At 41.0% G+C, this 27,338-nt stretch overlaps 1 protein-coding gene across 3 annotated transcripts in view; it reads right to left on the bottom strand.

Annotated features, from left to right (window-relative positions):
* The window catches only part of btbd11a (BTB (POZ) domain containing 11a), a 364,442-nt gene that overhangs the window by 94,490 nt on the left and 242,614 nt on the right, over positions 1-27,338 (bottom strand). For 2 of the 3 annotated variants that reach the window (XR_007448417.1, XM_049566821.1), the window contains exons 4-9: positions 26,884-27,036; positions 23,492-23,657; positions 17,404-17,493; positions 11,149-11,250; positions 8,785-8,878; positions 1,430-1,565 (exon numbers count right to left, since the gene is read on the bottom strand). Coding sequence is in view for 2 of the 3 variants with exons in the window: in XM_049566821.1 (XP_049422778.1) it covers positions 1,430-1,565; positions 8,785-8,878; positions 11,149-11,250; positions 17,404-17,493; positions 23,492-23,657; positions 26,884-27,036 (741 nt within the window). In the remaining variant the exon portion in view is untranslated. The remainder of the gene's footprint in view (positions 1-1,429; positions 1,566-8,784; positions 8,879-11,148; positions 11,251-17,403; positions 17,494-23,491; positions 23,658-26,883; positions 27,037-27,338) is intronic. The other variant, XM_049566822.1, reaches the window with a different exon arrangement.

Consider the following 27,338-nt stretch of genomic DNA (forward strand, 5'->3'; position numbering starts at 1 on the left):
TTTTATTTTGTTTCTGTGCACGACTTCCTGCCCCGCACGATCTGCTCTGTGCTGAACTGCTGTGTTGTGCTCCGGCGACAAAAATAGAATTCTTGCGTTTCTGTTGCGGAGGGCTCCGGAGTGCCGCGGTTTGACAGAGCCAGAACGCAGCACAGCCACAGCCGGTGGAAGCACACACATTGACTAGAAGTGAAACGGATCAGCTCCGCTGCCGTTCCAGAGCGCAGATGCAACCAACACGTAACACGTCACGGGTTAGGTTTTCCATGGAGGTGCATGGAAGGGCGGGGAGGTTTGCTCTCTCTGCCTCAGGCTTTCCTTATTTGCATGTGGAAGGGCAGGGAGGTTTGCTCTCTCTGCCTCAGGCTTTCCTTATCTGCATGTGGAAGGGCAGGGAGGTTTGCTCTCTCTGCTTCAGGCTTTCCTTATCTGCATGTGGAAGGGCAGGGAGGTTTGCTCTCTCTGCCTCAAGCTTTCCTTATTTGCATGTGAAAGGGCAGGGAGGTGTGCTCTTTCTGCCTCAAGCTTTCCTTATTTGCATGTGGAAGGGCACGGGGGTTTGTTCTCTGCCTCAAGCTTTCCTTATTTGCATGTGGAAGGGCAGGGAGGTGTGCTCTCTCTGCCTCAGGATTTCCACGTAGGCACGTGGAAGGGCAGAGAACAGAGCCATACAGCCAAATATAACACTGAGAAATGGAAACAAAGTTTTCTATGACTTAAGCGTTCCTTACTTACAAGCCAACAAGATACAATACAAGTCTGTAGCTGTTTTTTGTTGTTGATGCTAGCCTTTTCCTGCTTTCAGATTAATGCTAATCATGGCTAAACCTGTCTAATCTCTCTACAAATTGCACAAAATAAAATAGATGTCATCTGCTTATCTAACACAGTCTAGATGCGTCTTAAGTCACATTTCCGAAACAGAAAAAGTGTTATCTTATTTGTAAATGCTGCTGTCTCCCTCTCATTTCATCTCTTTCTCCTTACCCTGTTTACAAACTTGGCGTTAAGTGTGAACTTTCACGCCCCTGCTGCGCTGCAGCATCATCATCATACTATAATTGATTGTCTTAATAATGCTGCATTGTGTTGTTGGCTTACCACTTCAGCTCCTTCCTGACAGCTCTCACTGCCCTGAATGTTAATGGGCTTTATCTAACCCAGCTGCGGGGAAATGATGTCAAACCAAAGCCATAAGTGCTGCTGAATGGACTGCAGTGCTTATCGTCGCCTTCTGTCTGACAGCGAGATATCTGCCTCTCATATATATACTGCAGGATTCTGTGAGAGGCAGATGGACCAGGGCACAGTGTGTAAATGGATCAATACCGTGGTAATAGATATGTCTCTGCTGTCTGGCGCTTGTGTATGTGTCCCTGTGTCTGTGTGTGTGTGTGTGTGTGTCCATGTGTGTGACTGCCTGTATTACCTGTGGCCATGTGCTGCTGCCAGGCTGTATGAGTTCATGTCTCCCAGTGGGGCAGAGGAGATGCCGTTTCGACACATGGTCCCGATCATGGGGTCGGCCCCTCTTTCCAAAAGCAAACTCACCAGCTCAAAGTTACCTAAACAGGATGAAACACACGAGTAAAGGGTGAATTCATTAAAATACAGCTGACATTTGATGCTTTGCAACCATCAATGCTCTATCAGTGATTGAATATAACTAAGTACAAATACAACTAGGAATCCAAAAATGGTTTACAAGCTCTCACACAACTCATGCAGTATATTCCAAGTCTTATTTATCTGGTTGATACCCAGTGCTTGTCAAACCAACAGCTCTCTCTGAAGGAGAACTGAACTGAAAGTAAAACTCATCTCTGCTCTCTTCACAGCCAGACTCCCAATGACAAAAACAGTAATTTTAACTTGTTGAACACAGGAGCTGCTGGTCTTTAACTGCTTTGTTCAGTGGTTTCTTTGTGTTATTGTGTGATTCTGGTGAATCCAAATTAACCCTTTAAAACACCAAAGTCACACTAAAACACAAACTAACTAACTGACCAGAGTTGGGTATAACGCGCTAGAGTACTTTGATTACTTTTTGCAGTAACGAGTAACCTAACGCGTTGGTTTGCTGTTTGAGTAATCACATACTTAAGTACATTTTCAAACAAGACATCAGTTACTTCTGTTACTTTTAGAACACTGGTCCTTCAGCTCCGAAACAGCAACGGCTGTCGTTTGGTTCTAATAACGGAGATAATGTTAAACCTATCAGTCTGAAAAAAGCCACAGAGCTTGTGGCTCGCTACGTGGTCGGAGAAATGCAGCCATTGAAATATAAAAAACGCTGGGGTGTTGTTGTCATACAGTTGTCTATGGCAGCAGATCGTTCTGTGTTTCTACTGGTCAAAGTGACGGCTGTGATGGGAGAATTGGATCTCAGTGAAGGGCAAGTGGTCCATAACTTTAATTTTGGAGACAAAAAAATGTAGGCTTAGCGCCCTGTGGTCCATTGCCCAATAGGAAATGTAGAATACTCAAAAGTACTATAAAAGTGCTTGAGTTACTTTTCTCAGGGAGTAACGTTGGAAGTACTTTTAAAAGTAATTGAGTTACTTTACTTAGGGAGTAATGCAGTAAAGTAACTGGTTACTTTTTTAAAAAGTAACGCAGTAACGTACTTTGATTATTTTTAAAGTAACCCTTACCCAACACCGTAACTGACTGAGGCAGAGGTAGACCAGCAGCTATTGTTTTCGACAAGGTAAAATTACTGTTTTTCTCAATGGAGTCTGGCTTTAGATACGTTTACTATCAGTCCAGTTTTAAATCATACAATTTTAGCCAAATGCATGTGTTTAAGAAGTACTGATTATATGACTGAATAAATGAGACTTGGATTATACTGCACAAGTTGTGTGAGAGTTTGTAAATGGATCCTTTGTAAAAAGTGGACCCCTATCACTTCAATTCCTCAGGAATAGTTTTTGAATTCTTTGTTCCCAAGAGGCATGTTAGAAACCAAAGTTCGCAAATTCAGCGTAACACTGGGTGAGTGACGGATACACAAATGGACATTTGGGGGGTGAAGTATTCCTTTAATTACAAACTTGACATACTTGTACTTCACTTGAGAATTTCCATTTTATGCAACTTTATATTTCTACTGCACTAGGAAAATATTGTCCTTTTTACTACCTTAAAACATATGATATGATGTAGTACTACAGTATATTGCTAAGCTACAAAGTAGTATACAAAGCATCTAAATCTGTCTCTACATTCATAAACCACAACATTAAAATGCTCTGACATGTATGGAATTGTTAGTAATAAAAACAGAACATTATAAGCACTGCTTTCGATGATTTAAATACATTTTGCAGAAACTACTTCTATACTTTAACTGTAGCAAAAATTTGGATAAAAGACTTATACTTGAAATTAAGTATTTTTAGACCATGGTATTTCTACTTTTACTTAAGTAAAGGATCCGAGCACTTCTCTCACAGCTGGATGTTACATACAATGATAAAATTTATGACTGAAATTGAGTTTTTCAAATCTTTTTTCCCCTCTTCGCCATTTGATGTAAGATTTTACATTAGTTTAACATATTTTACATCTTTTGGTTTATGTATATGTACAGCAAACAAGATACCTTAAAGGGCCACTGTGTAAAATGGGTCGAAAACCGTTGAAAACAGTGACATCAGTGGTCAAATTCTAGATTGCAGGGCTCACTCACTCACCACTCCTGTCGGGTAAATGATGGTGGCCTCGTAGGGACAAAAAGCCTTATGCAGACACGAGTTTTTCAGGAGTAGGTCTATCTAGCAACGAGGTGAATGTTTATTTAGTAATCTAAGCCATGTTACGATATTGTAATGAATCCCTCTCGAGCAGGAGACCGGAGTAGCGTTCGGGAAAAAGGCCAGTTTATTTGAGCACTCCAAAAACTCCGGTAACACTCCAGGGGGTAAAAGACTCCGTCCCAAACTCTGACTCTTCTAGCGTAACACACACACTCCATACACACATACTTGTTTACAATACCTAGCGGGTACCCCCTCCCCTCTCTGCTCCACCAATCTCCAGCCTGCACACTGACTGACAGCGTAGCCTGTAAACAGAGCTCAGCTGTTTATTTAGCCTAGCAATATCTCCGGACTATAGTAGCTGCAACGGACAACTTTGAACGCGATTTTGAAGAGTTTCTTGTAGCGGACACAGACCCAGAGCCATACCTGTTTGAGCTGGAGCATACAGATGAGGAACTTGGATGCTGAGCGGGCGAGAAAAGAGGCTGAATCCTCCGCTCCCATTTTGCTGCACAGAATGGGATTCAGTGCTACTGCTGCCATCGTTGGGGAGATATATCATCAGGAGGAAAAGCGCCGCAGAGAGTGCATCACAAGGAGTGAAGCTGCGTCTTCTTTTCCTCGCAGATGACGGTTCGGGTTCATTCTCTCCTGTTGCGCGGTAAGTGAGGTCCATTCGCAAACTTTATAACTAAAAAAAATGTTCACTACTCTCCATCGACGAACTACTAACACTCTCTGCCGTTTCCTCCTCCTCCTTCCTTCCTTCCGCTGTCTTCGTTGGTTCATTTATACACGCAAAACGCGTTCTCTGGCTGTCCGCTAGGGCTGCCTTACATACATGGCGGCGCAAGATGGTGACCTCTCTAAAGCAAGACCCTTGCTATATATATATATATATATATATATACATATATATAAAAGCATAATTATAAGGCTACGAAAACCAAACGAATTTTATTTTATAGCGATTATACACTTATATAAACATATTAATGGGTAGAATATTCAGATTCAGATTCAGATTTGACAATAAACCATGCCAAATATTACACACTGGCCCTTTATGGCTCAAAAGAAAAGATATGTTTCAGTCCACGGGCCCGTACCATGACACCAGCACCATATAGCTACCCAGGCTTCACTAACCCTTATATTGGCCATTTGGATGACCAGTATCACCAAGCTGCTCAACGAACTCAGTCAACTCTGGGTTCTCCTATCCAGCCAGGAGCTCGCTCATGTATCAAAGGCAGGGTTGTTAATACCCAGCAACATCATCAGAACTATGAATAAAGTACTTCACATGATATGAAATGAAACGGTGATACTAATTACCTGCGGGAATGTTGTTTTCATGGGACAGCAAAAAGTCAGTCATCAGAAATGTAAACAACAGCTTACGATCTTATAACAGAGTTAGAAAATGATTTAAAAGACTTAAAATATGCTTACGATAGATAGGCCATATATGAAATAAGCAGAGAGTGAGTATTTTGGCGATTTAGTTGGAAACTACTCTAAATATGCCAAATAAAAACACTTTAAGTGATGTTAGACTTCTTCCGCCACCAGAGTAAACAGTGGAAAAGTAGCTTGCTGCATAAATAATAACAGGAGCCAGTTAACAGTGTGTGGATTTTTTCTAATAAACTATGATCATTCATTTTTATTTCCAGTTATCACCACACAGATGTGTCACGTTATTCTGATCCACAGTGGTGAAATCAGGGTGTAAAATCAGTTACACTGTCAGCTATCACTGTGGGGATAAAATATTAAAATGCAGCTAAAAGCTACATCATGTATTTAGTGTTGTAAACGATCTCTCAGTTTGTGAGAAGCCGTGTTTTTAAATCAGAGTGGAAACAATAAAGGAATTCCTCTACCTTGTTTTACCTGTCACTCTGTTTTTTGTCCATGTCGGGATACTTTTTATCCAGTGATCTGATGAGTCGTTTGTCGGGCAGGTTAGCTGCTCAGCTTAAGTTACCACAGTGATTTATCTGGGTAAATGTGAAACAGCCCGTAATGGTCTGGCCCCATCCTACATCGCAGACCTTCTAACCCCCTATTCTACACCCACGTCCCTCAGCCTCAGGTCCCTCAGGTCAGCTGACCTGGGGCTCCTGGCTGTCCCACGCTCCAGACTTAAGCTCAGGGGGGATCGTGCCTTTGCTGTGTCTGCCCCCAAACTGTGTGACAGCATCTTGCTCCATGCAACATGCAAACTCCGCACAGAGGGGCTACCCCACCTTGGATTCAAACTAGGGTTCCTGCAGAATTTAACCTTTGATTTTGTAAATACATTTTGCTGATACTACTTCTCTACATTTACTTAAGGACTGGTTTATAATTCAGGGCTTTTATTTGTATCAGAGTATTTCTACAGTGTGGTACTATTACTTTTACTCAAGTAAGGAACCTAATTTCTGTGTCCCCCACTGATGTTGGTGCTGAACACGTCTGTTTTCTGAGCTGAGGGGGGCTCTTCAAGTGGCTATTGAAGTGTACAGCAACAACGGATAATGAATTAAAACACCTTTTCACATTGACTGAATTCCACACGGTCGCAGTAAATTAAATCGAGAGACTACAGCGGTGAGAGCTGCTCCGCTGTGAACAAAACAACTCATAACTAATCCCTGATGCACTCTGCCGAGCGTGAGAGGAGCAGGAGCCACTGTAGGTGATTTCAACACTACAGTACTGATCTTATCCGATACAGTGGAGACACACCTCATTTAAAATCAACCGACACTGGTGTTGCTTACTCCAGCTTTTTATATCCCTGTAAAATTAATGTGAAGTAAAATAAAACAGAGGGAATGAGGCTGAACCTGCATGAAACCATTCTGTGCTTGGAAAGTCTCTCACTCACTGCTATTCATTAACACATTTTAGCTTTGGGATTGTGGTCTTTATTTCATCTACATTATTTATTATTTAATGAGTAGGATGTTAATAGTATTCATTATGCCTGGCTGTGTGCTTTAAATCGCTTGTTACCGTGGCAACGCGGCTGCCTGCCTGCATGACTTTGCTGAGGTCACTCACCGTCACATGAAGATTCACAACTTTTTACGTTTGAGTTTACTTTGATTTATGTTTCATTAGCATTTATTGAACCGGCAGCAGAGCAGACAGCTCCATCACTGGGCATATATGTATTTAAAGTAACATTTTGGGAATTACACTTATTTGCTTTTATGTCCGAGAAGATTGACAGGACTCTAATGTCTGTATGGGTGAGCTAGCAACTGGTTAGCTTGGCTTTAGCATAAAGACTGTAAATAGGTGAAAACAGCCCCCCCGACTCTTTCCAATGATAACAAAATCAGCCTGCTAGTAAAATAGCAATTGAACTAAGGACAGGTGACTTCAGTGGTTGCCTAGCAACAATAAAAAAAGATGTTGCGGGCTGGAGTCTTGATGCTAAGCTAAGCTAACCAGCTGCTGGCTTTATCTTTACATTGAACACACAGATATGAGAGTGGTGTCAATTTTCTCATCTAACTCACGGCAAAGGAAGTGAATCTCCAAATGTCAAACTTCTCCTTTAAATGCACATTAGGTTCTGCTGTAACAGATAATTCCAGTGAGTGTAAAGACCATTTGGATTTTTTTAACTATTTTATGTTACTTCTCCTGCACGACATCTCAGAGGCAATTATTCTGCTTTTCACTCCACTACACGAGACAGCTTTAGGTACTATTTACTTTTAAAATTCCGATTATTTTTATACCCTTATTATCCGAATTTGGGGAGTATGATTTTGAGTGTTTGTGATAAACTGAAGGATAAAGTGTTCCTTTATGTGGTGGGAAAACTCTCCTACTTCTTAAGCTAAATAAACTCTTTAAAAACCCTCTTGGATCAGCTGGAAAATGCAACGTCACAAAGCTGAAAACAGCATCTGTTTTTCTGATGCTATGAAAACTTTGGTAACACTTTACTTGAAGGTATCTACATAAGAGTAACATGACACTGTCATAACTATGACATGACACGGTCATGAACATTATGTACATGTCATAAACGTTTATGACTGCTGTCATTAAGTGTCATTCAGTTTTGTAATGACAAGTTGACATTGTTTGGGTTGTCTTGATTATGACAACTTGACATTAATCAAAGTGACATTACCAGAAGTTGTCTTTGTCATGACAAGTTGACATTAAATTTGTTTGGGATTGTTATGACAAAGACATCTTCTGGTAATGTCATACTGGTTAATGTCAAGTTGTCATTATAAGTACATCCCAAACATATTTAATGTCAACCTGTCATGACAAAGACAACTTCTGGTAATGTCACTTTGATTAATGTCAAGTTGTCATAATCAAGACAACCCAGACAATGTCAGCTTTTCATTACAAAACCGAATGGCACTTAATGACAGCAGTCATAACGTTTATGACATGTACATAATGTTTGCGACATTGTCATGTCATAGTTATGACAGTGTCATGTCACCCTTATGTAGACACCTTCAAGTAAAGTGTTACCAAAACTTTTTAGAGAGATGTGGTTCACAAAACATCATATACAACAACAACAAAACACATTTTACTGCACTGTGAGTACTTTTACTTTTGATACTTTATGTAAAATTTGCTGGTAACACACATACTTTTACTTAAGTAATGCTCTGAATGCAGGAGTTTCCCCTGCAGTGGAGTATTTTCACGGTGTGGTATTAGTACTTTTACTTGAGTAAAAGATCTCAGTCATTCATGCTCAATGCCGACTACACAGCTGTACAATCTTGAGGAGCAGCATTTAAAATTCACTGTGCTCTTGAATATCAGATTGTAATTGAAAGTGATGAATTAATTAGATGATTAAAGCAGAGCGAGAATGCCTTCTGGTGCTCTTAGAATCAAGCATGTCATGACTAATCCCTCTTTCGCCGTATCAAGACTGAGAATACTCGGGTCACATTTAAACATCTGGTGTCTGAATGTGAGGAGGAATCCACATTTCAGCTGCTTGTGTGTGTGTGTGGGTTACCTGCAGCAGAGGCAAGCTGAAGCGGGGTCTCCGTGTAGTTCTCCGCCCCATCCTGCAGGGCGCCCTCCACATTCGCTCTATTATCCAGCAACAGCTGTGGCGGGGACGGAGGGAGGTGGACAGGGAGGGAGGGGAAAACAAACCAGGAGGGAGAGTTGGGAGGAAGAAAACAGGCGAGGGGGAGATGGTGTGTTACACTCAAGCTTGGCACGAGGAAAAATCCTCAACTGGTGGAAACCTAAACCACCTCATTTAGAGATTTGTCCTACTTCTGGATACTACACACACTCCTATCTTCACCTCCTCATTAGCTTGTTATTGTTTGTGCCTGAGCTGAGAAAGGAGGAACCAAAATGGTTTCATTCTCTATCCAAAAAAGAAAACCTGATAGCGCTGGTGCAGATTAATAATTGAAAAAATCCTGAGGGCGACGCTGTTCATCAGGCTTTCAGCCAATGTCAGCTCACACAATAACTACTGCAACAGCATTTATTATATATTAAGAATGAACAAAACAGTGAAATTTGGCATCCCTGAGGCTGTGTATCAGGCTGGCTGAGCTCTGCTCTGTTTAGTTTGCCTCCGGAGGTTTCTCACTGCTGCTGTCGGACCAATCCTTAGATTCAGTCATGGTGAAAACCAGGGGGCTGTGTGACTCATCTATACATCTATAAAAGTACCTGCAGTATTTTTTAACCTTGACCCTATTTTCCAGAGTTTTTGTGTCTAAGTGACTAATGGAGACGACAAGTTTTTAAATTGCTCCAGTATTGAGCTACAAGGTAACTCGGAGCATGTGTGCACCGCCAATTTACGTCAGCTATAAGTGTGTGTTTTGCCACTTACAGGCTCAGGTTGTTATTAAGTGTTCGATAGAAAGTGTCTGCCAACCTTTCTGAAAGGATCCCTACAGATATAGACTTTTTGTGAATGAGTAAGATCATTTTCTTTAAAGCAGAAACAGCACCAAAATCACTATCACCAAACCCACCGGACTCCTTTAAAATAAACACTAATTTTATCATTATAAAACACACTTCATTTTAAAGGGGACAAAAACAAAATAAAACACACAGAAATCATCAAAAGCCCTTAAAAGAATCTTAAGAAAACCCTTAATTCACCCAAGTAGGTGTGACAATATGCTGCCTCTATACACGCTAAAATTACTGTTTTTTAAATGAAGTCTGGTGGGTTTGGTAGTGGTGATTACTGGACTGTTTCTGGTTAAACAAAATGGATCTTACTCTTTAATAAAAAGCTCTATCTCTGTAGGGATCCTTTGTAATGAAACCTAGTTTACTACTCCAGCAAGTACGTTCTTAACTAGGCGATGTGTTTAATGCCGATTTATTAAACAAACAACTGAACAACTAAAGCAAAATGAGATGAAATATTATGTCTTCTGGTTACATGATTGTGGTAATGTTATGTGATTACGGACAACAGAAAATATCAGTACCAAAAGTCACCGTCTTTGTCTAAAAAAGCCGCCACGCCAGTGAATGAACAGGTAAACTAATGTGAAACCACGCCCACACTTGTGCCAGTTACGACCGGGAGTGAAAGTAAACAACGAGGAAAGTAAACAACGAGGATAAAATATATATTCTGGCTCCGACAATGACCTTGCAACAAAGGTATTTATAGTCCCTGTTAATAGCCCAATGCTGTTAGTGACAAATAATATATGTATATGCTGAATAAATAATTTTTCAAATGGACAGATTTAGCTGCTACGTCCGCAAATGTCACATGGAGGCGTCACACGTCTCACTGGCACAGCTGATGTGATCCAAACATTTCTAATAACAGTTGTGCTGTCATGCTGATTTGATCACGCTCTGAATGTCTAGTTGACTAACCAGATTGCCTGCTGGGATGTATTCACTGTATAAATAATGTTGTCAGACACTTATCATAATAATCTGAGTCTGTCAGTGACAAAAACAAACACTTACAGTGGTCGTAAATTGACAGTGCGAACATGCCCTGAGTCTTAACACTGCGGTTTGTTTCCTGGCGCCCACTGCAGTCGTCTCGCTCAATACTGGACCAGTTTCAAAAACTGTTGTCTCCATTAGTCACTTAGACACAGAACGTGGGAAACAGGGTCCAGGTTAAAAAAATGCTGAAGCTACCCTTAACAAAAAAAAAGAACAAACAAACTTAAAGTGCAGAGTTTCTCCTCTCCACATAATCACTACACAGATAGGATCAAGGAGGAGAAATAAAAACGACATATGGCATTATTATTATTATAATGCACAATAATAATAATCATCATCATCATTATTATATCCTCATTTTCAGGGTCAGGGCAAGGGCCACAGGTTAATGGTTACAGGTCATAAACGTCACTACCTGCACGACAGGGACGTGTCCGTTTAACACGGCGAAAGTGAGTGGCGTCCCCTGGCGCGTTTCAGGATAAACTGAGGGGTGCTTGTTTACTGTGCTTGGCACCTGGGAAGTCATAGGTGAAGTTCAGGGAGAGAGATATACAGCCATTAACATTCACAGCTCAGGGCGGGAGATGGGGGGGAGAGGGGAGCGAGAAGCAGTAATGCAGGAGGAGGAGTGTAAGCAAAAGAGGGCAGGATGGCAGAGGGAGATTTTCCTCTTGAGTTTCACAGAAAATCTTGAGCAGCTTGACTTCTATTTCTCATCTCAGTCCTCACTCTTCAGAGTGTATTTGCGTCGGGCATGGCTCTCTGACCACACTTTGTGCTATCTGCCCAGCTCCATCTTTAGTGTTTCATTTCAAAGGGGAATGAAACCAGAGAGAAAACACAACATTGGCAGAGACTACAAACACTGTCAAGACGGGCGGTGCTGACTCATGAACAAAGCAGCGTCAGAGTAAAATCAAACAGGCATACAGCCCTGATGTTGTTCTGTGATTTCTAAAGTGGCTTCATCACACAGTAAATTACTAAAATTATTTCTAAATGTCGCCCAGAGGAGGACTCGCTTTTCGACAGACGTTTAATGTAATGTCACATTTCATTTGAGCTCTGACGCCAAACAACAGTGGGACTGTTAGTGTGTTTGTGTTCACACTGATTAATTATTAATTAGTTTGTAATATAAGGCAGTTTCAGCAGAAACCAGAGTGCAACAGCTTAACATAGCATGACTCCAGAGAATGTTTTAGATGGTGGAATTTTTAATCAGTGCCCTGCATCATGATCCGCTTTTACTTTAAGGCTCAGTTCACCCAAATTACAATCAAAAAGACATGTTTACACCAAGAGGTTATCTCCAGTGTCAAGCTAACGAAGCCACTCCAATACACTGTTATATACTGAGTCCTAAACACATTCACACATTCTTGATTCAAGAATTGAGCCACAAACTATTACTTCTAATATTCCAGAGACATTTAACAACCTCACATCAGCTCAAAGACGACTCATCAACTGTTTCCTTATGTCAGCTAAGAAATGCTCGCTGATGTTGTAGAAGGGTAAAAATATCCCCAATGTGAATATGTGGCTTGATGATGATGTCAGTACTCCCGAGGTAGAGAGGATCAGATATATTAGAAACGAGTAGGTGAATTTATTTGATGCCATTTGGCAGCCTTTTATTCAATATCAGGAGGAGATAAGAGTTTAACGCAACTTGCAGATTCTTGTTACCAGTTTAATGTAGGATCCTTCGATATTGTTTCGGGCATCTAGGTTAGGTGCTTTCTCTCTTTTTATCTATATTATATATATTCTGAAGAGAACGGTGTGTGTAGCCCTTTTTAAAGAGGAATTGTGCAAATTTGCAGGAAAGCTCAATCAGTCTTTTTTCAGCATTGGCAGTAAAAAAAAAAACAAAATCGGGGAGTGCAGCAAAATGCCGTCTGCCTACTTTTGTTTATACAGAATGTGCCTTTTTCAGGGCAATGGGGGGCGTGAGCAAGTAACAAAACGTGTAGCTCAGCGTGTGACGTAAACAGTGACGTGGGAGGTAAGCCACGGCTGGTCAGTCCTTCACCGATTCTCTCGTAAGTCGGCCCGTCCTTCACCGTCCCCGTCACCTGACGGTTAATGGCCTCTTCAACTGCGAGGACAAGGAGGGTGACTCCTCATCTCTACAGTGTCTGTCAGGTTTGTGTTTCCCTCTTGCTACTAGCTGCTCATTCCTGCTATCAGCTGTTTCCTGTTTATCCACCGCCAGTGGCTCGCACATGTGGTGTCATCAACAGCCCCTCCTGTGGCGGAAGGCCACCTCGCTCTGTTTAAACTAAAAGGGTTCCGCCAATATGACTACCCTACGAGGTGGAAAATTGGGCACCTCGGATCAACTCGCCAATCCGGCTCTGTGTGTCTAAACGCTCACAGCCGAAAATCTGGCAGTGTAAAAGGGGCTTCTATCAGTTTTGTAAATGCACTAATTATCTTTATATTGCCTTTGTATATCTATCAATAATTTCTTTATCTGTATATATTTACTTCTGATCTGTGCCAATTGACACCATTCTCAATAAAATGCTTTAACAAGAGGTTATCCCCAAGTCTAAAAATTGAAGCCAATACGGGAGTGCCTTAAGCCTGCATTCTATCTAATGGCCAGCAGGGGGTGACTTCACTGGTGGAAAAAAGAGGTCTGATTCTAAAACAGACAATAAGGCAGGGTATGCTTGAGAGCATGGCTACCTTATGATTGACAAGTTTGCTAACAAGCTAACAAACTCCTCGACAGCTCCGCCCTCTCGTCCAAAAGGTTTCAATTTTGGGCTCCAAAACACCAAGATGGTGACGGCTAAAATGCCAAACTCAAGGCTTCAAGACAGGAGTGGGTGATGTCATCGTAGCTGTGTTGATTACGCTATGTAGTCGATTTTCTGACTTGCCCCGCGACGAATTTAGCCATGCAGATAGTTTTTGGTTTATATGATAAGGTTTTAAGATTTCTGTCAATACCTTAATAGAGTAAAGGTGACTGGAAATTAATTTTTTTGTTGCTTATGGTATTAAGAAATAACGTCATGACCCAAAGACTTCACTCTGGACAGGTTTACCAGAACTATTCTCTCTCAAAGAAACAGTCCTTATAAACCTGTTGACAGTAAACTCTGGGGAAATCTAGGTCACTGGTTTCACACTTTCTTTGTTTGTTCATCCTTTGATATGCAGAAATGTTTTCTCATTACTCTACATTAAAGGTCATAGCTCAAACCTGCTATGAATCCAGCCAAGAGAGTTAAAGAGTCACTGAATGCGTCACAAAATGTGGGCATCAGCAGCTATGGAGATACCACTTTAAGAACTGTGTTGTGCATGTTGAGAAAAGACTGCTTTTCATTAACAAACATCTAGCAAACCTTTCTCTTTATCTCTTCTGCTCTCTGTCACAGTAAATAAAACAATGTAAAAACAGCAGCAGTGTGCGATTCAGTTATATGTCAAGATGAAATAGACGTTATCTGGATAAACTCTTGTTACGTAAGTAGGTGCATAGCCCACTGTAGCTCTACACCACAAGGTAAATGAAAGAATGTAAACACAATTAGTGTGGGGAGTATAATTAAAGCACCATCTGGCCTGACAATACACTACATAACAACAGTGCTGCAGTGGTAGTATGTGTGAAATCCAGTGTCCATGTAGATGTCTGTGGCAGGACTGCCATTAAGCCCTTGCTTTGAGAATAAATCCAGTGATAAGACCAGTTCTGGGGAGTTCAAACAGAATTTTTTAGAGGCCCGAAGAGGTAAAAGTAAAATCAAACATCAAAAGAAAGTGGCAGATCAAACCAGCTTGGACGGCTAAAAGTTGAAAGCTGCAAAGGCTCAAGACCTTTGTCAGTGTCCGACACCTGGATTGAAAATAACTAAGAGGTTTTGTGACTATCGGACAGACGCTCATTCATTTCCAACCAAATCTATGCCGAGCTCCGCTCTTGTCTAGCAACGCCGTCAACTCCTATTGGTCAATTGCAGAACATTTTGGGGACATGTTTTAACAGCCTAATTAAAATTTCGACCAGTTTGGTGATGTTTGGAACCACTGTCATTGATTTATGACCTCATTTGTGCCAGGCCAATGTTAACTGGAACTTTATCGAAGGATTTCTAAATAATTTTGCAAACATGGTTTAACATTGTTATGAAACATATCCTGTGAGTTCTATAATGATTGGACCAACAATTCCTGATTTATAGTATGATTTTGCATTTGTAGCACCCCCTAGTGGTTGATTTGAATGAAAATTTCAGGGTATGCTTCAGGTAATTCTGTGGACATTTCCTGCAAGGTTCCTGGTGATGACCTTAAGGTTATGGAGTTAGGTCTAGTTACGTGTTGAGCTTTGCCCATTTCAAGTTCACTGACCACTATAGGCCCGTTTCCACCGCAGGAACTTCGGGGTAATTTTATGGGGCCGGGGCTGTTGGTGCGTGTCTCCACCGCAGGAACCACCCCCGAAGGACAGAGTTCCAGAAATTTTACAGGGGCTAAACAAGTCCCTGCCTCGGAGTAGGTACTCAGAACAGCCCCGAAAAACTCCTGGCTGGGGCTTGGGGATTACTTGGTGCTGATTGGATATACTCAAGGCGGGATGTGACAACAACAGAAAGCAACAAAATAGCCGGCATTTTTAAAACTCAGCAGACGAGGGTTAGCTCGTTCATAGCTATGTCTGCTTTCTTCTTCTTACTTCCGCTTCTTCTTCTTTGTTGTTGTTCTTTGTTTGTTTCTTTACAGCGTCGCCCCGGTCAAAATGGTCGTGCAACAATTACGTCACATCCAGAGCCCGGTAACTTTACAGGACCCTTCCTCCTACTCCGCCGCACAGTGGAGACACGGCGGTTGAGAGGGCCGAACGAGAGGATGTTCCTGTAAAGTTCCTGCCCCCCAAATAGTACCAGGAACTTCTTCAGTGGAAACGGGCCTTATCTTCAGAAAGTAATGAGACATCAACAAGCTTTTGATACCTTAAATAAGCTTGGTCCAATAGTGATGGTACAAATCAGACCAATGGTTTAGGAGGAGATGTCTAAAATGTGTTTTTCCAACCTGGTAAACTCCAAAGTCATTGAAATCGAACGCTTGTGCAGTGAGTGAGTGTGTCAGACACTGACAAAAAAGGCCGTCCTTTAATGTCGACATGATACGTGGCCAGTCGCTTGACAGCATCAGGGGTAAATGAGGTGGGACAAGAACGCAAGTCAAGGCAGTGAAAGTCCGAGTTGTTGGATGGTTCCAACCAACACAGACTTTCACCTGAGACAGCTGTGTTTGTGTCCTGAAGGATTATAAAGCCAAACCATGTGTGTTTATTGTTGGAGGGAAAAAAACATGAATTCACGTTGTTGTACTGATGTAGTGCGACTGTATGTAATCGTTAAATTTCCTGTGAAAACTGAAGTGTATTTTGAAGAACTTGACACGGTGTCCTAGAAAATCAACAACCAACACACCCAGGATACCTTTCACATCGTATGTGGATGTGGACAATCCATGCCCAAACACTGATATGTGACGAGGTCAGAGTGAGAAGGTGTTGGCTTTTCCAAAAACTAAAAATGGTAAAAGGTATCATCTCATGAGAATTTGTGAAAACAGTTCTGAAGAAAAATAATAAACCAGCACCAAAACAAAAGGGTTTCTTATTTGAACCACTAAATAAAAAAAAATCTTATTGGCGCCCTTTTGTGGGGTCGTGATGCCCACGTTGGGGAAAACTAAACCAGGGCACTGGTTTTTAAAGAGTGGTTGGTTTGAGGGAAACAAACAAGTGTCCATTTACCTCCATTGTATTGGTGCGATAGCTGAAATCAATGATAGTTTACAGTATCTCAAAACCTCAGCACATATTGATCTGCATGACCGGACTCCATTAGAAAAACACAAGAAAATATGTTTCTTGTAATTTGGGTGAACTGACGCTGCATGATTTATACAGGTAGCGCTTTGCTTTGAGTCAACACCCCTGCACTGACACAGGCACTAAACCAATGGAGCAATCAAAACAACAATGAGTTCACTATGGTGGAGGAGAGTCTATGAAGCATTTCTATTCTGGAATATTCTTATTGCCATCTACGATTAAAGCAGCTACATACCGACACACACACACAGAAGACACTACAGAGACAAAAATCAGATTCATAACAAAAAGCCTTCACTGTTACTTTTACTGTTCTCAGTTCAACACCAATGCAACAAAGTCCATGCTTCATGTACAGTCAGTGGGAGCAGGTTACACTAAGTGCACACACTTGTACAACAGTAATGCATTATTGATGCAGCACAGAGCAAACTGCTGCTGAATGTCTACACTGTAAAATGTAATCAAATAACTGGCTGCACTGCGAGACCATCAGTGGATTATCATTGTGTATCATTGTTACTGTGCAAATGATCCTCCTTTACTGCTTATCAGTGCACTTTGTGTAATAAGCTGCCAGGAGAACAGAGAGCATGCCGACAGTAGGTGAGACCATGCAGACAGAGGGAGGAGGGAAAGAGCAACACAAAGTGGGTTCATCGTTGTCACACAACAAATGTAAATGAACATTTTGGACCAAAAACACAAACAAAAACAAGCAAATAAACAAACACAGAAACGTGGAATCAATGTGACATTTTGACAGACTGATGGTGTCTCGTGAACACTGACCTCGCTGTTGATGTCAGCTCCAGCGTCGAGCAGCATCTGAACCATGGCCTCATCGCCGCGGACGCAGGCGTACATTAGAGGGGTCATTCCCTGTGGGTGGAGAGGAGGAGGGTTACAGGGTTCAGGCTCCGGAAAGGTAATGAACTGTATTTCTCTCAGGAGATTGTTTTCAGCCAACTGCAAACTTAATCTGCTTCTTATTTCCAAATGGTAAACACAGCAGCAGCTCTTTGGATAAACAGAACAGTGTCAACAGCACAAATTATGATTCCAGGGTCTCTGGTTCTAAACCAAAGATGTGAATTCCCATACTCCACTTGCACAGACAGATAGATTGTAGCATTTCACTATTATGTGGCCTTTTTGGGGGATTGCTGTAGCCTGTAATGCCTGATTTAACGGCAGCTTTTCTAAAAAATTGCAATGTATGTTGCATGTTTCTAGGTCTTATTTTCTAATGACATTGTGAGCAAGTGAAAATTGTAAAAACAGTTGCACTGCTCTCTGAAATGTGAAGCAACAGCTAGGTGCCAAATGTGCTAGGTCTGGCACTGCCCTGTTAGCACGAGATAACACAGCTGCAGCGGCTAACATCCAACACCAAACTGCTAAACAGTCCAAACAATCTCACACCAACACTTAATTGTCTCATCTCTGTTGTTAAACTCGTCAAGAACCGTTGGGTACCGTTAGCTTTGTGATGCTAACAGTTAGCCCTATCACTGTATGTAAGTCCCTGGTACAGAGCTTACACTCAGGCAGCAGTAGTCTCCACAATGAAATCAGATTTACCTTTTTTAAATAGTCAAATTTGTGGTTACGTTGTTGGTGATTGGAGAGAGGAATTCATGGGGTTTGGCTGAATTTGCATTAATTTTTCATCGCAACATCCTGGAGTGGCCGCTATGTTTAAGAATTACTGATCCTACAAAAGGCTCAATTATTGTATGAATATGATAACTATCTTATCTTTGGACAAATTACTGTCCAGATTTCACCAAACTAAAGTTAAATAAGTGTTTCTATTGCATTTCGAGACTTCAAACCAAATTCCCACAGATGTTCTCTCAGTGAGGGATGATGTTTGCTTTTTGTATGTTCATTAACAAATGACTTGATTGGAGCGCTGTTCTGTTTATAATTTGCTGTTGATCTGTTCCTTGAGTATTCAACGCCTAATTAAGTGCACTCGCCTGCTGGAGTTGAGCATCTTGATTCATTACCATAGCTTACAAACACCAAACATGATTCTTTGGTCATTTCCCTTAACTATGCTGTGAAAAATATGGATTTCAGCGCCATCAGCAAAGCCCTTAAGAGGCAATTAGCAGTTCTATAAGGAGCTCGCCAACAGCTGTGCTCGTTAGTCGTATAGGACATCAACATAGGAATCAGTTAGTGTCCAAGTCTTTCTTTAGGTAATGTTCTTTAAATTGCCATTTTGTCATGAGGAACCTTTTGAAACACCATATGTTCATGCTGAGAGTTCACGGCTGGCGACTAATCAGCCCCATGACGAAAGATTGCTTTAAAATACACGCAGTATTCACATGCAACATACAACTAGGTGCCTATTTCCTCCTCATCAGGCATTTCCAGCAGTTTCTTTAAGAGTCTAATTTTCCAGACATAATCATAACTGCCTCAAAATAACTGTGTCTCTCCAACGAGAGCGACAGCAGGTGGGCTGTGAAACTCCTAACATAACATCTTATATATCTCTACATGTCACCATACGCACAGAGCGCTGTCTTGAGCCTGACAAGCCCACACACATTATGCTCCGAGCCGCAGGGTGAAGCCTCATCTGAGTGTTATTGCAGGGAGAAAAGTAACAAAAGAAGTTAATATTAAAAGCAGGCTGAGTTCTTCCTATTTATCGGACTATCCAGCCTAAAACAAAGCACGCATTACAGTGGGCGAGCTTCCATAAAACAGCCTTCAATCATATGTCCGATCTGGGCCATTATGTTCAACACAGGCCTTTTACGACTCGCTCATAACACACCAGAGCATTTTATGTTGAAGATTGATATCCCTTTGTGGTGATTCATTCTTAAATATTTCCTGGACACCAATCTACTTAATCAGCAGACGGCTGAAGGGCGATAGACGGCTGATGATCATCGTGATGAGTTCAAATGCCTCTAAGCCGCGATGACAGCCCACAGCTTTTACTTTATTGCTCCTGAAACGCTGTCTGGTCCCCTGCACCATTTAGCCAGTTCACAAGTGAATAAAAAGTGTGTGTGTCACCACGGCTTGTTATTTATGTGAGAAGAGAGGTGGGAAAGTGTCAGTCAATACAATTTCTTACATTCATAAGGACCTGTAAATACTGATTCAGGTCTGTTCTGTCTGTCAATCAATTTTATTTGTCACATGAAATCATATAGGGTCTAATCTCAGTGACATGTAATACTGATATTATACCCTATATGATTTTAATGTGGTATCAATCAACCTGCCAGGAGCTGTGGGTAACATCAAACCTGTATGTTTTCTAAAAATATAGAGTTATGTCAGAAACAACTAGAATTACTGCCTTGGGGTTGTATGCCTCAGCGAATCGCTGAAGTTGCACTTACAGTTTACATCCATGTCTGTGAAAACACAGATGCTTCACACACATCATCCCCCCGACAGCACAGAAGATCTATACAATCAGCAGTTTAATATCAGTGTCACCACTTCAGTATCTGAACAAACGTCTCTTCATCTGGCCTTTGATATGATGTTTAGTAATGGCCAGAAAAGAGTTTTATGCTAAATGTTATGATGTCACAGTGAAAGTGACCTTTGACCTTTTGAAAATATAATGTCATCACCCCATAATGTTATCTTGTTGGACATTTGTGTAAAAATTTTGTCATAATTAGCGCGTGAATTCTTAAATTGTGGCCAAAAACACGTTTTGTGAGGTCACAGTGACCTTGACCTTTGATCACACCAAAGCTGATCATTTCATCGTTGAGTCCAAGTGGACATTTGTGCCAAATTTGAAGAAAGTCCCTCAAGGTGTTTGTGAGCTATTGTGTTCACAAGAATAAGATTGATTCAAAGTCACAGTGACCTTGAGATCTGACCACCAAAATCCAATCAGTTCATCGTTCAGTGAATGTTTGTGGCAAATCTGAAAAAACTCCTTCAAACCTTTCTTGAGATATTGCACTCACAAAAATGAGACAAAAAAGGTCACAGTGACCTTGACCTTTGACCATTCCAAATCGAATCTTTTCATCCTAGTTTCATCATTTGGCACAAACGTCAAATAGCGTGACATCTAGGTGAGATGCTTGCCAAGCTGCAGACCACTATTTGAGACCAACAACCATAAAACTGTTTTTTGGGGGGGTGTTTCGCGAGACATTGCTGTGTTTCCCGCAGCTTTTTAGCAACCAACATTGATCTTTTTTAGCAGCCTGTTGCTGTGTTTCTACAGGGGAAAATGCCATGAAAAGCTAATGTGTCTTACCGAGACATTGCAGCATTTTTAGCGGGGGCTGTACCACCAAAATCAGGTATTTTAAGTTAAAACATGACATTTCCTTAATCATAAGTGGTTTCCCAGAGTCGAAAGGAAAGGTTTCAATATAACTGCTACATAATAATGTACAAACAAACATACATGTGCCTAACATTTATTCTGGCGATCAGGTTGAAAAAGGGGGCTTTGAACAAACATGAATCCCGCCAAAAGCTTCTGAAATGAACTTAACCAGGCACAGCCTTCTGACCACGGAAGATCAGATTCCTCTATTAGGTGCCACTTAGCAGCAGGGAATAACCGATATTTCCATTGACTGGAGAAGGTAAAGAATCCCAAAGGACATTAACACCTAAATGCAGTAAGACAGAGAAATCGACCTGATGGTCAAACACATCAGAGCTCAGTCCAGGAACATTGTTGCAGCATCTTGTAGAGACAGACCATTAGATCACTCCTTTATTTTTAATTCTTATGGACACATAGTAGAGGTGTAACGCACAGCTACTATCAGACTCTGTGTATATCACAAAAATTCATATTTGTATTCATAACTGCAAGTTGTTAGACACTGTCGAGACAGGTTTACATATTTCAGTTACATATAAAATTTCCATACGATTGAGTAAAGTTATTCTAGCATAAACCAAAAAAATTACCATTTATATGATAAAATCAAAACTGAGATGAATATGGAACTGATTAACATCAATATATTAGAATTTCTTAACGGTAATGTTCTAACCTTTATTACAGTAAATTAGGTCAATTCTATGAGTTATACTTACTAAATTCTCATTGTGTATTCATCTCATGTTTTATTCTATTTAATTACATAAATTATCCTTTTCGGTCTTATGCAAGAATTACTTGACTCCATTGGATGTAAATTCTATATTTAACTGATAAATGTAAGCCTATTTTAATAATTGATTAATTGTGAGTAATTTTTCATGCAAAATTGTCAACAAAGGCTTTGCCCCAGCTTCTTAGTTGTGAGGATTTGCTACTTTTATCGTCTGAGGGCCCTGACATATTAACGGCTGACTGACCATCGGTCAATGTTCAGCCGTTGGTGAGTGTCTGTCACTCTAGTTTTTGCAGTTTGTCCCGCACTGTTGACACTAGTCAGCGTTTTTTCGGCTGATTCAGCAAGTTGAATCAGCGCTGGAGCTGGTGGAGCCCTTCCGTGTATGAAATTAGGGATGCAGGATAATATTGGCATGTCATCAGTATCAGCCGATATTGGCTTTAAAATTAACTATCAGATCGGCCAACGTACTTTCTCTTATTTGCACAATGAATGAATATTACATACACTGGAAAGCATTCTATTCCATGTCTCCATCTGCTGGTGAGCCGTTATGATAAGAATATTCATGCATAATATGATGTTAATTCAACTACAGAGGAGACTTGATGATCACCAAAATTAGGTGGGGGAAAAAGGACATATCGGGTATCAGCCAAATAAGTTGTTAAATATCGGTATATAGGCAGAAAATCCAGTATCGTGCATCCCTAAATGAAATCACTCTGACTGGAAATTCAGCTTCTTGCAAGAGAGGAAAAAAAACGGAAGTTAGGAAAATAAACGGCTGAAGTCAAGAGAAGTGATTGAAACCAAGTAGTATCATTAGGTAAGATTATTTTTTAGCTATTGAGCTCTTTGGCAGAAAGAATTTGTTATAGCTTGTTATTGTTCGCTGGCACACATATGCTCTGTTCTTCCAACATCAGGTTGTCTTTTTATTGTGCTAACTAGCTAACTAGCATCTTGAATCCGTCCTATTAATCTACCGGTTTCTTATTTGAATGACAAATAGAGACTACTGCCACCTGCTGGTGTGGAGAGTTATTTCCTCTTACTTAGGCACAGAACATACGTGCTAGTTGGCCGCTGGCTTTAGCTTTTGCTGTGTGTCAAGTGCAACTTTTGGCTGTGACACAGACGACGCAACAGTTGACCTTCACTGGCACGAGTTCTCTGACGTTGGTTTGGTGTGTCTGGGCTTTTATGTGGTAATAAACAGACAAAAAGACTATCTTTAGGTTTTGGGGTGTGGATCAGGTAAAACAAGCAATTTGATAACATCCTCTTTGGCTTCAGAAAACCTGTCAAGAAAAACTGTTAATAAGAACATAATCCTCAGATTATCTGATAATGAAAATAATCATTAGTTGCAGCCCTGTTATGAGCCAAGATCTGAAGTTATAAGGAGTGTGTGTGTGTTTCAGTTTGGCTGTTATAACTGAGGAGAAGTCATGCAAGGTGACTAACATTACAGCAAATATTCAGATGTATTTATAATGTATTTATATTCCTACAAACATTCTTTGTACACACACACACAGACACAAAGCATCCAACACTTTGTTGTAAATAATGTGAACTCTGAAAAGTTGTATCACGCCATAAGAATTCAGCACAGTGCGTGACTCATCGGCAGCAGCCTGTGCCCAGCATGTGTGTGTAAACTGGGACGGACTGCTAGGTAATACTTGTTAGAAATTCATTGTGTTTAACTCTCCACTATCCCTGTGTAGGTGTGTGATGTTGGTGCCGTGTGTGCATGTAGGAGTGCGTGTTAACTGCCGGACCTGTTCGCTCATGCTGTTGATGCCATCGGGCCCCAGCAGGTTCACGGCCTGCTTGACCAGGTCTGTCCGTCCGCAGTTGAGCATCCTGAAGCCCAGGTCCTGCAGAAACTTGGCCTCTGTGGAGGCGGCATCCAGCTTCCTGGTGGCACAGAAACAATCCTCCGCTCTGCAGATGGAAACAGCAAATCCATTACTGTGATTAAGTGGGAGCTTATCTCAGGAATGGATTTTGAGATCTGTGGATAAACAGCTCCATTTCACACGGAGAGAGAAACAGAAAATGACTGCTACTCTGCAACTTAAACTCTCAGCATTATAAAATCAACTGCGACTTTATAAGTTTATTTCAAGCATTGAGCTGTTTGCATTCAAAGTCAATCCACTTTGCATTCATCATTCTCCTTTGCTTGCATCTGGTTCTCTACTTCCGTCCTTTCCTAAAGTAGCTTTTCTCCAGGTAAAGCTTTTGCTGTGACTCATTATTACTCATTCATGACTCCCGTAAAGCCTCTTAATCCAAGCTGCGAGCAGCTGCCACAGCTGATGTTTCCACGGGGTCACGGAGGAGCCGTTTCATGATGTTTGTCAAATGTTATGTGACGATTATACCTGACATGTGTAAAGAGATGTTAATTGGCAATTCACACCTCTCAGTGTTTCATTAATTATTTCACTGCACGTATTCGAGATGTGATGCGAATTTTAACCCACTGACACCAACACAACATTGCTGACTGAGCCGCCATGTGACAAATATGGAGCATGGCTACGTGACTGCTGGGGTGTGTTTGTGCATGAGTGAAGGGGAAGGCGGGGAGAGGAGGAAACAGGGGAGAGAGAAATATGCAGAGAGAAGATTTATCCCCAAGTCACGAAGCCAGCAGATGGGTTACTCAAAGAGAAACTTCATTTAGGAACTGCCAAATCTCATGAACAAACTTTTTAAGCCAGGAGTTGGGGAGCAACTAGTTACACGTGACGGCGTTACGTCAATAAATTACAAAATAAATGTAACTGTGATCTTGACAGGCACTGAGAACAAAATATGAAATTTAACTACAGTTATTAATCAAAGTGTCGGTGATTACAACATCCGAATATTTTCTTTTTGGTAAAAGACTTCTATGTAGAATATAATGTTAATTCATTTGATGTCTTCCTTCCCAGCACTGCCTTTAAGTTAGACACTGTAGTTTAACAGGACTAAGAGTCTACATCCAAACTAGCAGCTCTGTGAAGCTCTACTTAAAGAAACAGTGTGTCAGATTTAGGGGGATTTAGTGGCATTTAGTGATGAGGACAGCAGATTGTAACCAGCTGAAACTTCTCTCAGTTAAGATTCCTTCAGTGTTCATTGTTCAGGAGGATTTTACCAGAAGCTGAATTATCCACAGAGGTCTCTTCTTGTCGAAAACAAACGGACCAGGTGATTTGAACAATTAAAAACACTGAATAAAACAGTTTAATGTTACAAATTAGTGTTTCTTTGATGCTGTTTGGCATTTCGGAGATGCTATAGTGTGCTCACCCTTTTTCTCTGATAACTTAATGTATGCTTGTCTTTTTTCTGATCCAGATGTTCAGGAGGTGTTTACTGTGAGCGGAAATATTTGCAGAGGTCTCCTCCTCTCAAAAACAAACAGATCCGGTGATTTGAAGCGATAAAAACACTGAATAAGGCAGTATAACATTAAAAAAATCAGTGTTTCTGCTACACTGTTTGGCATGTCAGAGACTGGCAGCATGCCCACCACATACTCATCTGTGCTCATCTTTTGTCTCTGATAACTTGAGTTCAGGAGGTTTTTACTGGCAGTCAAATTATTATTATTATTTACAGAGGTCTCTTTCTCTCCAAAACAAACAGACTTGGTGATCAGCATGCTACCATGCTCACAATGAAAATAATAACATAATAATAACATAAGCTGCCTGCATCCAGGCGCTGCCTCCATGTCAAATAGACCACCAAGAAGAATGGTGGTGCGCTATGATCCACCTCACACACAAATTGTGTGTGCAAATTCATCTCACAGACTGATTTAGTGTAGCACATGCAACATGTAGACCGATGTCACACTGTAGACTAATGAAAAGTCAGACTGTCTCTCTGAGTGTTGATTACAAAACTGTGGGTGAGTGAGAGAGGACAGATGAACACTGGTATGCATTACGTAACGCAACTCGACCCCATATCGATATAAACTGTGTTGTCTAAATTTATATCTTGCCTGAAAATATATCGCAATATTGTACATAGTCATTATATTGCCCAGCCCTACTAACAGATGTATTTTTTATCACCATAATTTAGTGTGTTAGCATGCTATCATTAGCTAATTAGCACTGAACACAAAGTGCAGCTGAGGCTGATGGGAACGTCATTGGTTTTCCAGATAAAGTAGTGGACAAACTGAAATTGTGACCTGATGATGGCGTTATTTAAAAAGTTGAGGGATCACCAAAGAGATTACAACTCATCCTGAGGGGAATATGGATGAGTGTAGCAACTGTCATGGCAACCTATCCAATAGTAGTCGAGATATTTCACTTAAAATCCCAAATGTCAGCCTGCTGTTTTTAATTATATATGAAAAATATTTCAGTCATGGACCAATGTAGACTGGCCGACTGACCTACAATGCAATCCCTAAACACAGCTAGCATGGCTAAAATTAAATCTAGCCCAATTCTTGCTTACAACACTTTAATAAATGGATCTTAATGGACTTTGCTGACCAAACCATTAACACCAAACAACTGAAAATACAGTGTCAAGCTGAATGGTAGCGCTATAACACTTTGACCTGTCACAGCAGGAAAGCACGGGTCAAACTAAGAACTCTCAGCTTGGCATGTCAGCATGTCCTCAATGAGACAGACTTATTGCAACATGTCCTGCAATTATACTGATATGGGGACTGATCTCAATCAGTACCAGGACGTGGCAGTTCTCACCAATCCTCACCAACCACAACATAGAAAAAAAGAGCAATACACAATATTTATGAACCTTTTTGTCTGCTGACTCTTTGTCCCTGTTATTCTGACAGTGTGGATATCTGGCTTTTGTTACATGTGTGATATAATTAGTTCCAGTCCAACAGATGTCTTTATAGATTTATAGGACCACACTCTTTATGGAGCATTTATAGAGGCTTTGAACAGATGTGTATATACTGTGGCCGGGGCTTTTGTACGCCATGAGAGATTTCTGGGTTGAGCTACCGAGCTTATGGGCATAAGTTTATGATGATTAAACACTTCCAGAAGTAGGATGGACGCACTCCTTTTTCACACACTGAGGTTTAACTGAACCGGTGAGATTATTTCTGCCTCATGAGCAGCCTGCTTGTTGCAGTAAAACCTTGTTATAAGTGTCATCTCCTTACTTTATTTGCCGTGGTTCACAGTCCACGCCGGGCAGCAGCAGCCTGGCGGCCTGCCTCACGTCATCACTGTCCACAGAGAAGCTTCGCCGATGCTCAGTGTGGGCGACCGCCACTCGGATCCACTCCATCAGCGGAGGCAGTACCAGGAACGGCCTGCGGGGGAAAACAAAGGTTTGCTCACATCAGATGTGCAAATCAAATCAGATTAGTTGGACGTTAAAAGAAGGAATCAGAAAATGGGATTCTCCACATCTTACTAATGTAATATTTAAACCTTTAAAGTACAACAGGATTTCATGAAATGAAAAGAATGACCTTGAAGGCCCTGAAAGCTTATTATTTTTTATCAGTTCTTAGCATGACTGATGGGATCCCACATAAACACACTATTTTCTACCAAAGTTAGAACGGTCTGGGTTATTTCACATGAGAGATTTCTTTTTTCCTCTACGCTC

The sequence above is a fragment of the Epinephelus fuscoguttatus genome, linkage group LG22 (genome assembly GCF_011397635.1).
Source record: "Epinephelus fuscoguttatus linkage group LG22, E.fuscoguttatus.final_Chr_v1".
NCBI classification, from domain to species: domain Eukaryota; kingdom Metazoa; phylum Chordata; class Actinopteri; order Perciformes; family Serranidae; genus Epinephelus; species Epinephelus fuscoguttatus.